This window comes from Drosophila albomicans, chromosome 3 (assembly GCF_009650485.2).
Source record: "Drosophila albomicans strain 15112-1751.03 chromosome 3, ASM965048v2, whole genome shotgun sequence".
NCBI lineage: Eukaryota > Metazoa > Arthropoda > Insecta > Diptera > Drosophilidae > Drosophila > Drosophila albomicans.
This window is the reverse complement of record NC_047629.2, coordinates 39,916,573-39,931,569: the sequence shown is the minus strand read 5'-3', so window position 1 is coordinate 39,931,569 and position 14,997 is coordinate 39,916,573. Positions and strand designations below refer to the sequence as shown.

At 41.0% G+C, this 14,997-nt stretch overlaps 4 protein-coding genes across 7 annotated transcripts; 3 read left to right on the top strand and 1 right to left on the bottom strand.

Moving 5' to 3' along the window:
• Positions 1–435: 435 nt before the first annotated feature.
• On the top strand, positions 436–3,943 carry LOC117571425 (akirin). The gene is made up of 4 exons (XM_034253564.2): positions 436–784; positions 1,725–2,090; positions 2,156–2,518; positions 2,581–3,943. Exons 2-4 carry the CDS (start codon positions 1,847–1,849, stop codon positions 2,589–2,591), a joined length of 618 nt encoding a protein of 205 aa, XP_034109455.1. The 5' UTR covers positions 436–784; positions 1,725–1,846; the 3' UTR covers positions 2,592–3,943.
• Positions 3,944–4,184: 241 nt separating this feature from the next.
• LOC117571409 (ceramide phosphoethanolamine synthase) lies at positions 4,185–8,224 on the top strand. The gene is made up of 4 exons (XM_034253547.2): positions 4,185–5,130; positions 6,360–6,863; positions 6,937–7,103; positions 7,162–8,224. Exons 1-4 carry the CDS (start codon positions 4,464–4,466, stop codon positions 7,714–7,716), a joined length of 1,893 nt encoding a protein of 630 aa, XP_034109438.1. The 5' UTR covers positions 4,185–4,463; the 3' UTR covers positions 7,717–8,224.
• Positions 8,225–8,611: 387 nt separating this feature from the next.
• On the top strand, positions 8,612–12,954 carry LOC117571404 (nuclear valosin-containing protein-like). 4 transcript variants are annotated; one of them, XM_034253539.2, is made up of 9 exons: positions 8,612–8,777; positions 8,949–9,072; positions 9,379–9,741; positions 9,818–9,907; positions 10,349–10,704; positions 10,763–11,968; positions 12,034–12,366; positions 12,418–12,642; positions 12,708–12,954. In XM_034253539.2, the coding sequence occupies exons 1-9, from the start codon at positions 8,721–8,723 to the stop codon at positions 12,777–12,779; spliced, it is 2,826 nt and encodes a 941-aa protein (XP_034109430.1). In that variant the 5' UTR covers positions 8,612–8,720; the 3' UTR covers positions 12,780–12,954. The 4 variants fall into 4 exon arrangements, with proteins under 4 accessions (XP_034109430.1, XP_034109432.1, XP_034109429.1 ...); XM_034253541.2 differs by having other exon boundaries at positions 8,613–8,777; positions 9,851–9,907; XM_034253538.2 differs by having other exon boundaries at positions 8,613–8,777; positions 10,340–10,704.
• Positions 12,955–12,980: 26 nt separating this feature from the next.
• Positions 12,981–14,649, bottom strand: LOC117571415 (carboxypeptidase B). Its single transcript, XM_034253555.2, has 2 exons — positions 13,989–14,649; positions 12,981–13,926 (listed from the first exon to the last, which is right to left on the bottom strand). Exons 1-2 carry the CDS (start codon positions 14,541–14,543, stop codon positions 13,078–13,080), a joined length of 1,404 nt encoding a protein of 467 aa, XP_034109446.1. The 5' UTR covers positions 14,544–14,649; the 3' UTR covers positions 12,981–13,077.
• Between the last annotated feature and the right edge of the window lie 348 nt (positions 14,650–14,997).

The following is a 14,997-nucleotide window of genomic DNA, read 5'->3' as shown; positions in this document are numbered from 1 at the left end:
ACGCAATTAGGAAATGATTAATTTTGATATCTCTTCGTTTCTTAAATTCCAGGATTTTCTTCAACTTTAGCCGATCTATCTAATCCATGTTGCTTAGATGGCCCAAGTAATAAACATATAAGTAAACGGAAAAGCTGAATTCATCACATGTAAATGATTTGGCAATTCAACTAGTTCCCCCACCACCATCTAATTGTTCAAGTGCAAATAATAATAAAAAGTAAAAAATAATTTATATAATATATAACTTTTCTAATAAGCAATCTTTAGATTGATATTTGATACATATGGCTGATTTGACGGTTAATTTTTATGAAAATTGATAAAATACCAGATTGTAAATAAAAATGCGGAACGACTTGAGCGAACCGTTGCATTTACAAATGAGCTGAGCAAACTCAAGTGGCTCACTGCGATGACTCGGCCAGTTGAACTTGTTCTGAACGAGTGACCACAACCTCACGTCGTCACGCATGCATCGGTCGTCCATTTTTCGTAAGAATTCGACAGAAAAGTGAAAAATACATCGCAAAAAGGAAAAAATTTACAAAGAAAAGTACTTTAAAGCAAGTTGTAATCAACTTACACCACAGTGCATTTCAGTGGCCTTTCAAATACTGCTCAAAACAACTCAATAAGCAATAGCAATACATATATAGATTTACAATTTGAACTACCCGAAAAAAGTTCGTGTGCGTTTCTACAATACAATAAAAAAGTAAATAAAGCGCGTGTGAAGTGTGTGGTGCAGATATCGAAGCGGAAGAATAAAATACAAACTAACGTAAGTGTGGCAGGCAGAAAACATCTCAATGCTAGAGGCGTTGTTTCATTTATGCTATCTTCAGAGAAGAGTAAGCACTCTGATAATGATATGCGTTGCGACCATTTTTAAAATTTCATGAAATCAAAATTCCAACTCACAGCTGCAAGTGTGTGTGTAAGAGTGTGTGTGTGCGAGCGAGACAACCATTGAACACATAAGCTGCTGTCATTTTGTTTTTTTTTTGTCGTCGTCGCATTTGAAATGAATCTTTTTTATTTGGCATGGTGTTTGTCACGTAAAACAGCACTAATCATTTATTATTGAAAAAAAAACGAAAGAAATGTGTAAATTACGACAAAGCAGCAGCAGCCTGAAACTTAATGCTGATTGACTTTGAGTTCATTAACAGCAGCAAGTATGTGCTTGTGTGCGTGAGTGCAGCTTGTGGTTGAACTGTGTGTGTGTGTGTGTAAACAGCTGGTACAGCTCGAAGGATACGCGACGCGTTTTTATTGTTGTAGTTTGTAGTGCGTGTGTACGTTCCTGTATGTGTGTGTGTGTGTGTGAGCTAGTGGTTGGCTGCTTAGTTTTCTTTGCTGCTCGCGTGCATTGCTATGCATGTGTGTTGTTGCTGTTGCTTTACTGCGTCGTCTTCTTCTTGTAGCTGTAGTGGTGGGAAGTTGTATTGTCGGCCTGTGGCCAAACGAACACTCCCTTTAATTGCGCATCGCTAGCTACTTCGTTTTCTTTTTTAATGCCCTCTTCGCAGCAGCTGCCAGGCCATAAATCGCTGCACCATTTTCTTTTCTTTTGTATTCTACGTGCTTTGTCTGCGTGTGTGTGTCAGGTGAATCCTGTTTTCCTTGAAACCAGTTTTTGAAGCAAGTAGGCTCTTGTGTTTTTGCTCGACCCCGTCTGACTAATTCTCTCATCATACAAATTTTTTTCTCATTCGCAGACAAACGCTTCCAATCGACAGAACTGTGTGGCAATAAAAATAACTATTAGGCATAAAGAGAAAAAGAAGAAATTTATATTTATACATATATTGAAAGTTATTGAAACTCATTAATCATTGCAATGGCTTGTGCTACATTAAAACGCGCATTGGACTGGGAGTCGCTCAATCAGCGTCCCACAAAACGTCGACGTTGTGTTCCCTACGGACAATCTGCTGGCAATTCGCCATCACGCGGCGGCCAGCCGACGGTAGATGGCGCCACCAACAGCCCAAGCACCACAGGCATGCCAAGCAATCGCTTTGCCAAAGACAGCACTGAGCCGAGCCCATTCTCCGAATCCGCCTTGGCCAAGATGTCGCCAGGTAAGTAGAGAATATCTTCTATTTAAACGACGCAGCTAAATAAAACATCTCGAACTGTGGTACAGACAAAATGGCCGAGAATTTGTGCAATGAAATCAAAAGACTGCACAAACGCAAACAGTTGCCCATCACATCATCCGCTTTGGAGCGCATGCAGGACTCGGAATCGAGCGGTTCCGAAATGGGACCCGAGAGTCCATTGCGCCCGGACAGCCCACCGAGTCACATGATGCGCCATCACAACGAGAAGGCATTGTTCACGTTCAAGCAGGTGCAACTCATATGCGAGGGCATCGTGAAGGATCGCGAGGATCAACTGCGTGAGCGTTACGAATCGGTGCTGACCACCAAATTGGCTGAGCAATATGATGCCTTTGTGAAATTCACATATGATCAGATCCAGCGTCGCTACGAAGCAGCGCCCAGCTGTAAGTGATTTTTAATTTACCTAAAAATGGGGTAGACATTAATTTTTTCACTTATTTTTCAGATTTGTCGTAAGGCAGACGACTCTCTCAACAATTACGATCTTATGTGACGGTTTTCTGGCCGCAAATGCAGAAATAATGCAACTTCAAATGCAAGACAAAACATCAAGAAAAAGAAGAGAAGAAAAAAGAAAAAGTAATGAAAACAACATAGAAGCCCTCATTTAAATAAACAACTACATTTTTGTTTATATTATATATTTTGAAATATGAAAGTTATAGTTTAAACTAGAATTACATAAATTGTATTGAAAGCAAAATGAACGGGAGGAAATACTTTAAAAACACGGCCTAAAGCAAACAACAAAACAGCAACAAAAAACATAAGAAAAGCAACAACTTGTTACCATTTACGTTTTCACATAACGAAAATTCTAAATACAAATGACAAATATCTATATCGTACATATGGAAAACTATGTACACAGAACGCTAATATACAAAACAAAAACGAAATGAAAAGAAAAGAGAAAATATAAAAAACAACTTGCAAAAGGTGCAACACAGACACACGACAAACACACTTAATAAACAAAATACACACAATTCAATGAAACCTCAACAGTAGCTTCGTATATATATATATATAATTAACAGAAGAGAAATGCGAAAAACAGATTGGTTAATATATATGTTAGGTACATATAGCAATAAGGTATAATTGTAAAACGTATCAAAAAACACAACACACTATATATATATATATATATATATATTGTATTTCAAAATAGCAATGCGAGATGAGATCGAGATTGACAACTAAACAAACTGCAAGAAACAAAATATATATATGAAGATATAAAGCAGTATGCAACTAAGAAACTACTCATGAAATATCTTTTTCATAGTTTATTTTTGCATAATAATCATTAATTTTCCTAAGCGAGTGAATAGCATCTGTATAAAACAAAACAAAACAAAACTGAAAACGAAAATCAATTTTTGTTCTTTGCTCTTCTGATTTAATGATCGATTGTTACTTGTTTCTTCCTTTGATGTACATTTTGCAAAGTAATGAAAACACACAACACAACAATTTATTTCGTGTATGCAATGTTTCCTTTGCTTTAAACAATGTAAAACAAAAACAAAAAAACCTAAAAAAAAAAGAAGTTAAAACAATTTTTATTATTATTTAAGTCAAAACTTGAACGCTTTCATATTTACACATTATATACGCTTGGCAGACGACGTTTCATGGTTCACATTATACATATTTTTCACTTGATATATAAACATATATTTTTCAATTGCCGCGATCATACATACTTTACATTAGTAATTTAAACTTAATATTAGTAAAGAAATGCCATTTTTATATTAAAAAAAAAAACAAAATAAAAAGCGATGAATTGAAAATGCAAACTGATGAAATTTTGTTTTATTGCTATATTCTTAATGTCACTGCATCACTTAAGGTGAAGTGAAATGGCAAACTTTTAAAAAGTTTCGATTAGCGCCCAAGTTTTATAACATCGCGCTATCGAAAACATCGCAAAGCTAAGTTGGCTGCGCGACAATTTAAGCTAAAGCGACTCCGCAGTTAACATGGTGCTCCACAGTTAACAGAGAGTGTTATGGCAGTGTTACAAGAAAAAAAACACAAGCAGGCAGTCGCTGGAATTTCGAGAGCAACTAACAACAAAAAAGACAAAAATTGAACGTGTGTGTTTTGAAAAACAAATGTTAAAACGTAAAATTATGTGTCGCTGATAGGAGGCCAATGAGTAATCAGCTCGCCAGCGCTTAAAATGCTTCACTCGCGCATCCAGTTCGCCAACTTTACAAAACTTGTCAAAATTTGTTGATAATAGAGAATTTGTACAAACAAAAATTAACCATAAAAAACGCAAAAGAAGAAGAGAAAAGAAAGCTTTAAGCAATAATGTGCGACGATGACGGTGAAATTTGTGAGTCAGCGACACCGGCAACGCTGACTTCAAGTCCAACTTCAACGTCAACAGCTGATGGACATTATCTCAACTACAAGACACAACAACAAAGAAAACATAGCTTCAATTATAATAGCAATAACAAAGTGGAGCAAATTGAGCACTGGCAGCCGACGGATGTGATACAATGGCTGCGCAACAGCAAGGATCACTTCTCAAATCAACTCATCTCCTGTATCAACTCGGAGGCCATTGATGGTCAGGTGCTGCTCACATTAAGCGAATCGGATGTGCGTGATTTTCGCTATAGGCTTGGCTACTCTCAGGTGCCCTTTGGTGAGCTGAAGCGATTTTGGTTGCTCGTCAGTCAATTGCAGCAGCAATGGACGCACGAGCAGCGACAAAAGTATCAGCAGCTCCAGCCTCAGCACCAGTATCAGCTGCACGGTGTCCTAACAGATGCGATCCACACATCCTGTGTGCCGGGTGGCAACGCCACCGCCGCCACCATGACAAACGAAACGTGCCCCTCCCCCTCAACGTGCCAGGACTGTCCAGGCTACAATTGCAGCAGCAGCAATGGACAACGCGACTGCAGCAGCAGCAAGAGCAGTCAACGTTTGGTGGCACCCGAATATTTCAAGACGGCCATTAGCTTAGGTGAGAGCTTTTCGAAATGGGTTCACTTATCGGTCATTTGATCAATCATATGCAATAACCTTGATATTCGTAATCTACAAATGCATTTCTTCCGCTCACTCTATACCAAAGTTCAGCAGAGAGCGAGAGTGTCATAGTTTTGCGACGTCATTTGATTAATTATAAATTTAGTTACTGTCTTATTACGCCAATGACGCCAATGCGCGGCGTGCGTTACTGTTATTTATATTTTGGAGGTTAAACATACACACACATGTAAATACATGTGTCTCGCTCTCACTCCCACTCCCAGTCGCATTTGTTTTGTTTACTGCATGTAGTGGAATTTTTTTTTTGTTTTTTTTCTGTTGCGCTTTTGTGTAACATTTCGTGCACAAAATTTTTAAATGTATTTTAGGCATTATGCGAGCTAGAAAGAGAGCGCGAGATATGCCGTTTGCTTTGTCTAGCTCAAAGAGTTCAAATTTTTTTGATACCCTGCAAGAGATCAACATTAAAGCTTTGGTCAGCGAAAGCGCAGAGTAAGAAAAGAGAATAACAGTCATAGCATGTTGATATGTACATATGTGTGTAAATGCTTATGCACTTTTTTATGTAATTTTTTATCGTAGAATTAAGTGAGTGTAAGCAGAATTCGGTGTGGGGCTTAATTAATATCATTTGATTGCCATAAATAGAATAGCTTATAAGTAATTACTCGATAGTCACAATGTAGGACAAAGTCTAGAGAAGTCTTTTTCGACCTCTTTATGCATTATTTATGTGTTTAGTACTTTTAAACTTTTCGTCTAGGTTTATTTCTATCTCTGGAACTATTTGAGCTAGCGTCATCAAATTTGGTGACAACACTTCTTAGTGATAAACGTAGCTTAATATATATTTTTTAATTTAAGACACAAGGGCTTTCGGGTACTAAAATCAATCAAAGCTTATGAATGAGATAATTTTGTAGACATTTTATTGTGCTGTCTTAATACAAATGAATGCATATTATAGTTAAATATCCAAAAAAGTTTATTTAGTGTAATGAGGTATTATTTGTAGACCCTAAAAATAGTAAAAAATGTTTTTGTTTTATTTTTGAAAGTTTTACACATACATATTTAGCATAATTTAAAAACAAGTTACTAGGGTATCTGTTAGTCAAATACTTCCGAGAAGCATGTTCTGATTTATTTTGTTTTAAATCATGTGTAATAACACCACTTTCAATGGAATATCTGTTGCAGGCTATTCGTTTGTGGTGACATGGATAACTTCGTTTGTCATGGTCATCGTGCATGAACGAGTTCCCGATATGAAACGTTATCCACCGCTACCGGATATATTCCTCGACAATGTTCCCCACATTCCCTGGGCCTTCAATATGTGCGAAATAACGGGTTCTCTTTTATTTACCGTCTGGCTGATTGTGCTCATCTTTCACAAGTATCGAATGGTGTTGTTGCGTCGCTTCTTCGCATTGGCTGGCACCGTTTTTCTGCTGCGCTGCGTCACCATGCTGATCACATCACTGAGTGTGCCTGGTACGCATCTGCAGTGCAATCAGAAGGACTTTGCCATCGATGATCCCAACGTGGATATGATTGGTGCGTTGGTCATACGCATGACACGTGCCTATCGCATCTGGAGTGGATTGGGAATGTCCATCCAAGGGGTGCGCACGTGTGGCGATTACATGTTCAGTGGACACACTGTGGCATTGACCCTGCTCAATTTCTTTATTACCGAATGTAAGTAGAGGTGCTTGCGCTTGATCTCACTTGATCTTGATAAATTGATTCACTTTGTTTGCATTTCATTTAGATACGCCGCGTAATCTGTACTTCCTGCATACGATGACTTGGCTGTTGAACATGTTTGGCATATTCTTTATATTGGCTGCCCATGAGCACTACTCCATCGATGTGTTTGTGGCCTTTTACATAACGTCGCGACTCTTTCTTTATTACCACACGTTGGCCAATAATCGGGCAAGTGCATTATTCTCCTCCTAATGAAAATGAATCTAATTCGAATTTTATTTAACAGGCTTTGATGCAAAGCGATTCGACGCGCACTCGCGTCTGGTTTCCCATGTTCAGTTACTTTGAGAATCATGTGGATGGCATGATACCCAATGACTTTGATACGCCCGGTTCGCTCATCAGTTCAATGATCGATCAATTGTGCTGGCTCAAGGATCAACTGGTTTGGGTCTTGCAAGGCATCACATTGCCAAAGGCGGCGAAGTCCTTGCAAATGTTTAATAGCTCCGAATCGGAACTGTGCACACATCCAGCTGGCACACCTTTTCATAATTCACATCAATCTATGGGCAGTGGCATGAACAATGTGCGTCCCACATCCAACACAAGGCCCACGACACCGATTAAGTTGTCACCACAACCGGTTAGACGAACAATTCCTTTAGATATTCCTACGCCAGTTACATCTGTACCTCAAGTGGCAAAAAGAACAAATGCTACGACTCCGCAGCAGGTGAAACGTTCGTTGGTCGATGCCAGCGTAAGTCCGTATGTTAGCGATATGATTAAGAAGGATGCAAAGGACGCGACACAGCAAGCGACAAAGAAGCAGCTCTGATTCAGTCTTCCCACACTCTGCTGGCTTACATTTCTTATTTGTTTATCGTCGTTCCACGAAAAAATGGAAAAAAAAACAAACATTGCAAAAAAGCACCGACTGATAATTTTTACTTTAAAATTGTTTCTAATCCCCCTTTTTCTTCAATTTTTGCAGCAGCAGCACCTTTATTTGTATTATATACTCTATATACCAATTGTAGTGCCTTCCGATTAGTCCCAATTTCAGGCATCAAAACGATCTTCTCCTTATCTATATTAATAGATAACTTTTAGTTAACTAACTGGATCAAAAGTGTTGGCAATTCGCATGAAAATATTGCATAGAACTTGAAATGGCTTATTGATGATAATCCTCATTCCGTTCAGTTTAGTTATAATATTACGATTATTATTATTAGTAAATATCTCTAAGCATAAAATATATCTTTATTTAAGTTATTTAGTGATAAGTTAAAACGTTTTTGTTGAATGCACAAAATCCAAATAAATCAAATTTCAATATGAAGCGGAATTAATTAATGCTGGAAATTATTGAAAAAAATATGCGGTGTAAAAATTTCGCTTGCTTAAATTGAAATTCAAAACGGCAGATTTCTGTGTTCGTGATGGCCGAGAGGAAAATTTTAAATTTACGCGCTAATATTACTATAGTTTTATAACACTGAAATGAATTTATCGATAATCGATAGCTGAAAGCTATGCTATATTTTTACATTCTTTCAATGTCAAAGCAATCGTCTGTTAATTGAAGTTTTCACAATTTATATCAATTCATTGATAGGTAAGCCAAACAAGTCCATTTGATTATTGCAAATGTCTCAAGAAACCGTTAATAGTTCTAGTATTATTGCATATTGTGTGTTGACTTATGTAAATTAGTATATTTTGCAATTCAACATGTGGTCACGCTGCTTTTAGCGTCGGCGTCGTTTGTAGCGGGCAAAAAACGCGAACTTTATTCTCGTGCTGGAATTTGTAGATTTTATTTGATCTACCCAGAATATGAAGAAGAACAAACCACTATTGCACGACCATTTAATAACCAATCGTGTCAAGCAGGTAATTTCTTTCTGAATGCAGTTTCTGTTTTGTCTCGAAATGCACGTTTGCTGAAGTTGCCGGCAAGCAACGAACTGCAACGCAAAAAAAGACACGCGAAAGCAAGGTTAGTTTTTGATAAAACGAATGTAATAATAATTTTGGTGTTTTGTTTGTTTTATTGTTGTGCAGTACCTTGAGGAGCACATCGACGAGACGTATTTGGATGTGAAGCAGATGACCAAGGAGTTGATGCGCAAATATCCCGAATATTCGCGTCGCAAACTTGGACCATTCAGACAACTAGTGCATCAAGGTAAATAAATGTGAGGAAGTAAATAAAGGCAGCATTTGTGCGCATGACGACAACAAAAGTAACAAGTAAGAAAAACAGACATGATCGACTGCACGATACCCGTAATCGCAATAATAAGAAATAGGAATAACCGTTGTAACAAAAGGTTCCGAAGTTATGCAGCTGTTGCATTTGTCATGTGGTTGCCACCCATTTAGTAATGAAATTATTGAATGAAAAAGGCTTCCCATTAAATACCCTTTTTGTCAACAGATAGAGCGTATATCAATGCAATTTCAACTCATATTCTTTCATTGGATTTTGCAGCATTTTCCATCATTTCGGACAGCTATAATTTGGACAAAGCGAGCAGCTCCGACGACGAAGACGATTACGCATCAGACGAAGCACAAGCGACAACAGCAAAGAACAGTGTCATGAGCAATATGATGCATGGCCTGTACAGTAGCAACCATCAACAGCAACAGGCTAAGAAACCCCCGATTGCCACAAAACCTAGCAATGAACCCATTGACATTTCCAGTGGCGATGAGAACGATGATGATGTCTCAAATAGTCCACCAAATGGAGGTCCACCACCGAATGTCAATATTGCTGCCACTATAAAAGCATTGAAACGTCCCTTGGAGGAATCAGCTACACCGGCAGCTAATGTGCATGCCAAGAAAAGTGAGTAATCCTCTTGAAAGAATTGAATTGAACTAAAACATTTACACATATACATGTATTTGTGCCTTATCTACAGTCAAGCACGATTTAACTATAGCATCATTTGCAGGCACTCGACAGGAAGTGGGCGGCGGTGCCAACGCATCAGCTGTCAATCCCAAAAAGTGTGAGTACAAAAAGAAAATTTTAATATATTTACAGTGCAAATGACATTAGCTAGCTTACAAACATTGGGAATATTCGTGTGAGCAGCATAGCAATATATACAGTGTTGTGCAGTGTTCGCTGAAAGATCGAAGCTTATTTATCTATTAGCATTGAGCAACACTTTGTCAATCAGCTGTTGCAGCTTCAAAAGAAAAGCTGATTGTCCGAGAAATTCAAAATTAACTGCTAGTTTAGTTTAACATTTTATTTCTTGAAATTGAATACAAATTAACGTAATTTTGCATTGTTGAATTTAATCTTCAATTCAATATAGGCATGATATATTTTATTACATATTATATTAAAAAAATTGAGGAATTGTAATTGAATACTTTTAAATTGATAAGTCACAGTCTTAATAATAAAGATTGATAATATTTATTTATTCAAGTCGTTGCAGTTTCTGTAAACGCTTCTAAGGGCAACAATGATGCTGGCTCACGTAAGGAGCCCCATGGAGCAAGCTGCTCATCATATGATCAGTTCCAGCAGCGACAACCGACATCACGTGAATTCAACGAACGTGCACCGTCGCGAGTACGCAAATATAAAAAGGAAGTTGAGATCACTCGGTCAAATGAGAGCTTCCGTGATATTGGTGGCATGGATGGCACATTAAAGGAGCTATGCGAGATGCTTATACATATCAAATCACCAGAGTTTTACTTTCAACTGGGTTTGCTACCCTCGCGCGGCCTGCTGTTGCATGGTCCGCCTGGTTGTGGGAAAACCTATTTGGCACGAGCCATTGCAGGTGTAAGTAAAACTGTTGAAATAAATTTCAATGTTCATTAAACAATTTCTTCCGTTGTAGCAATTGAAAATGCCTTTGCTGGAGGTGCCTGCCACAGAGCTGATAGGTGGCATTTCGGGTGAGTCGGAGGAGCGTATACGTGATATCTTTGAGCTGGCCATTGACAATTCGCCGTGTGTCTTGTTTATTGATGAAATCGATGCCATTGCCGGCAATCGTCAGTGGGCTGCCAAGGACATGGAGCGTCGCATTGTTTCGCAGCTCATAACCAGCTTGGATCAGCTGAAAAGCACTGAATTTGGTCAATCTGTAGTTGTCATCGGCGCTACCACACGACCGGATACCCTTGATCCGGGTCTACGTCGCATTGGGCGATTCGATCATGAGATTGCCATACACATACCGTCGCGAAAAGAGCGTCGGGAAATCTTGCGAATTCAGTGCGAGAGTCTGGCAATTGATCCCAAGTTTAACTATGATAAAGTTGCTGAGTTGACGCCCGGTTATGTGGGCGCCGATCTGCTTGCCTTGGTGTCACGTGCTGCAACAATTGCCGTCAAACGTCGATCGATGCAAAAGTTTCGTGAATTGCACGCTGCAAGTGAGCTCAATATGACCACTGTGACGTTGGATGATGATGAGCCTGGCGAGGATAAAGCAGATGATGAGGCCAAGGAGAAGACGCCAACAGACACGAAAACAGCTGAATCAGCTGCTACTGCAGATATCGAAAAGAAAGAAACAAATGGTGAAGAGGCCAACAAAGAGAGCGAAACTCCAATGGAAGTTGATAGTAAGACAGCAGATGATGCAACAACCCCAAGCCAAGAGAATGAGCAAAAGGAAAAGCCCACTGTTGAGCCAATTGCGGATGAGTTCTATGAGCCCACATTGGCCGAGTTGACCAACTTTCTGGACAATCCACCTGAAGAGTTCGTCTACAACAATTTCTGTTTGACGCTCGACGATTTCATTGCGGCCATTAAAGTAATGCAGCCATCGGCGAAACGTGAAGGTTTCATTACGGTGCCGGACATCACATGGGAAGATATTGGCTCGCTGCACGACATACGAGAAGAGCTCAAGCTGGCTGTGTTGGCACCTGTTAAATATCCCGAGATGTTGGTACGCTTGGGTCTGGAGGCGCCGTCTGGAGTGCTGCTCTGTGGACCACCTGGTTGCGGCAAAACTTTGCTGGCCAAGGCAATTGCCAACGAGGCAGGCATTAATTTCATTTCGGTCAAAGGTCCCGAATTGATGAATATGGTATGGTTTGAGTTACATCTTGCTTGCATTCCTTTTATTCATATAAAATGTGCTTTTGCTTGCAGTATGTGGGCGAAAGTGAGCGTGCTGTGCGCGCCTGCTTCCAGCGGGCTCGAAATTCGGCGCCCTGTGTCATCTTCTTCGATGAGTTCGATTCGTTGTGCCCCAAGCGTTCAGATGGCGGTGATGGCAACAATTCCGGCACACGCATTGTCAATCAGCTGCTGACTGAGATGGATGGTGTGGAGGAACGCAAAGGCGTTTATATACTGGCTGCTACCAATCGACCGGACATTATTGATCCGGCCATATTGCGTCCAGGTCGCCTGGATACCATACTCTATGTGGGATTGCCCGATGAGCAAGAACGCGCCGATATACTAAAAGCTACCACAAAGGTAAGCGTTGACAATTTGTTTGTTGAATTTAAATTTAATTTAATTTTGTAGAATGGCAAGCGACCAGTGTTGGCTGAGGATGTGGACCTCAATGAGTTGGCGGCTCAAACCGATGGTTATACTGGTGCTGATTTGGCTGGTTTGGTGAAGCAGGCTTCCATGTTTGCACTGCGTCAGGCGCTGAACAGTGATAATACCAATACCGATGATTTGTGTGTGCGCAAATTGAACTTTGAGGAAGCGCTGAAACAGCTACGTCCATCTGTTAGTGAGCAGGTAACAGTTGCTTATTTGGATGAGCAAAGTTTGTGTCACTAACAATGTTTATTTCTTCATCACAGGATCGCAAGGTTTATGAGAAGCTGCGACAGAAATACGCTGCGCCGCGTGTGCCGTTGCTGGAGCGCAAGTGAAAATCTCAGCTGTTGTCTTAATAATTAGTTTTAACAAAAAAAATTACACACACACACTACACTCGCACACACTTATTATGAACATTGCCATTGCGCCCATATTCCTTTATATTTTTGAATTGTACAAAAACCGCGTTGCGGAAAAATACAAAAATACCCAATTGCGATACAATAATTTTGGGGACCAAAGTCCAGCTCAAGTTTGTGAATTGTATTAGTTTATTGTTCACACATAGAAATACACACCTAATTCATTCAGTTAATCCTATCGTCCACTAATTGCTATTCGTCCAATTGCTTAAACTGTGTCTGAAGGCTCATCGCCTTGCCCAGCACGTCTGACCAAAGCTGGCGCCGTCAATGGTCGTCGTGGCAACATCATCGTCGCTGCCTTGTGTCGCTTCTGCATTTCGAGTATATCCGCATGCTGTGAGAGTATGGTGCGTTTGCTGCGCTTTCGCATGCGCACCTTCTTGGGTGTGGTTTTCTTCTCCTCACCGCTGCTGTTGGCTGCCGATGCACAGTCTCCGGCGCCTGCAGCACGCGGTGGTCTGGGAGCCACGGGCTCCTCGTCGCGATTGATGCGACGCCGCAAATCGAAAGCACTCTTGCACATCTCGCGTATGCCAAACCAGCTCTCGTGTCCAATCTGGCTGATCATCTCGACTGGCGGCTGAAAGCCCAGTTCTCGGGATGGCAACTCCATGACCAGCGCCATGGGCGCCTTCAGCACACCATAGACGTAGTCCACTACTGAGCCGGCAATGGTGCGTTTGGTCAGGCAGCTAATGGAGCCGGTGCGATACTCGCGACCATTGTACGTCTTGATGGCGGTGCGTCCGCAGGTGGCCAATGTGTGCAGCTCACGCCAGTGATAGGGCGGATCACGGCAATAGCCCCAGGGATACATGATGCTCTGGCCGTAGGAGTGTAGAGATAAGAAGAACAACAAATTGGGCGCCAGACTGTCGAGAATGTTGCGCATGGCACGCGTCTCGGGCTCGGAGAAGGGACGCTCACCCTTGTAGGTGTTGCGTTGCGTCTTGCTCGGACCGCTCTCCCAGTACACATCGTAATTGCGATTGCAGTCGGTGCCGACGAACTTGGTGCCCTTATGCGGTCGTCGATTTTTACGCCAGTTGCGATTCTAAGTGGGAGAAGGGGAATAAATGGAAGTGAAGTGGAAGTGAAAGTCTTGAATTGTCTCACCTTGGTGCGCGAGTATTCGTAGCCATCGGGATTGACCAAGGGCACAATGATGAAACGCAGATTGCGCAACACTTCAATGTTTCGGGTATAACGTTCCGTCAGCTGATAGATGCAATTGAGACTGGTGCTGACCGTAATCCATTCCCGAGCATGTGTGCCCGCCTCAATGAAGATAATGTTGCGATTCTTATCCCCGGGCAGCACCATGGGACCCTTGGCTCCGCTGCTCCTATACAGCTCCGCCTGCTTGGCAGCCTGCATGCGCAATGTGGTTGGCAGCTCGACATTGTCAGGATTCATCCAGTTGATCTCCAAAGCGCGCACTTCACGCTTCTCGTGTGTGATGCCCAGCGTATAGAGTTTGACAAAGTTCGAATAGCGATTTACTATATATTCCAGATACTGATTGATCTGGTTGTACTCTAGATACGTGTGGAGCACATCGGGACGCGGTATAACCAGGCGACGTATTGGCAACTTGGGCGTTGTAATGGCAATTAGCTTCTGGACCCGTGATTTGGTCTTCTTCACACGTTTCGTTTTGGTGGTTTGCATTTTCAATTTGTAACGGAAGAATTGTTTTACAAAATTATGGCAAATTTTACTTAAAATTTATAAATACTTGAGCACGCGACAAAAAAAAGATGTGAGTGAATTTGTTTAACGTTTGAAGAAGTTGCTCCTCAAACTCAAAGCTGCCTACTTGAAATTGTATTTGAATATCTTGGGCTCACCTGGGTCTCGATTTCGAGCAGCTGCTCGACGATGGCGAGACGTGCGAGCCCTTTGGGCCTGGCTGCCATTGTGCGAGCCAAATATTATCAACATTGCATTATAAAAAGAGCCGCTGCCAGCGGCAGACAGTAGCAGCTACTCACCCCAAATAAAAGTGGCACATTTGGGTTTGGGGTAGCATATCCATGGCGTGGGTTGGAAAGAGTTCGCATTCGCTAAATTGGGACAGCGACAACGTTTAATAAGTTGGGCACGGCAGCCAAGCAAAGCAAAG

What these genes read in the sequence shown, in the direction of transcription:
- LOC117571425 (XM_034253564.2), top strand. Translation starts at nt 1,847, where the DNA reads ATGGCTTGTGCTACATTAAAACGCGCATTGGACTGGGAGTCGCTCAAT. An exon ending in CTTGGCCAAGATGTCGCCAG is followed by an intron (nt 2,091 to 2,155) that starts GTAAGTAGAGAA and finishes ACTGTGGTACAG; the next exon opens with ACAAAATGGCCGAGAATTTG.
- LOC117571409 (XM_034253547.2), top strand. Translation starts at nt 4,464, where the DNA reads ATGTGCGACGATGACGGTGAAATTTGTGAGTCAGCGACACCGGCAACG. An exon ending in CAAGACGGCCATTAGCTTAG is followed by an intron (nt 5,131 to 6,359) that starts GTGAGAGCTTTT and finishes TATCTGTTGCAG; the next exon opens with GCTATTCGTTTGTGGTGACA. An exon ending in CAATTTCTTTATTACCGAAT is followed by an intron (nt 6,864 to 6,936) that starts GTAAGTAGAGGT and finishes CATTTCATTTAG; the next exon opens with ATACGCCGCGTAATCTGTAC.
- LOC117571404 (XM_034253538.2), top strand. Translation starts at nt 8,721, where the DNA reads ATGAAGAAGAACAAACCACTATTGCACGACCATTTAATAACCAATCGT. An exon ending in AGCTGTCAATCCCAAAAAGT is followed by an intron (nt 9,908 to 10,339) that starts GTGAGTACAAAA and finishes TATTTATTCAAG; the next exon opens with TCGTTGCAGTTTCTGTAAAC. An exon ending in TGGCACGAGCCATTGCAGGT is followed by an intron (nt 10,705 to 10,762) that starts GTAAGTAAAACT and finishes CTTCCGTTGTAG; the next exon opens with CAATTGAAAATGCCTTTGCT.
- LOC117571415 (XM_034253555.2), bottom strand. Translation starts at nt 14,543, where the DNA reads ATGCAAACCACCAAAACGAAACGTGTGAAGAAGACCAAATCACGGGTC. An exon ending in ACGAATACTCGCGCACCAAG is followed by an intron (nt 13,927 to 13,988) that starts GTGAGACAATTC and finishes TCTCCCACTTAG; the next exon opens with AATCGCAACTGGCGTAAAAA.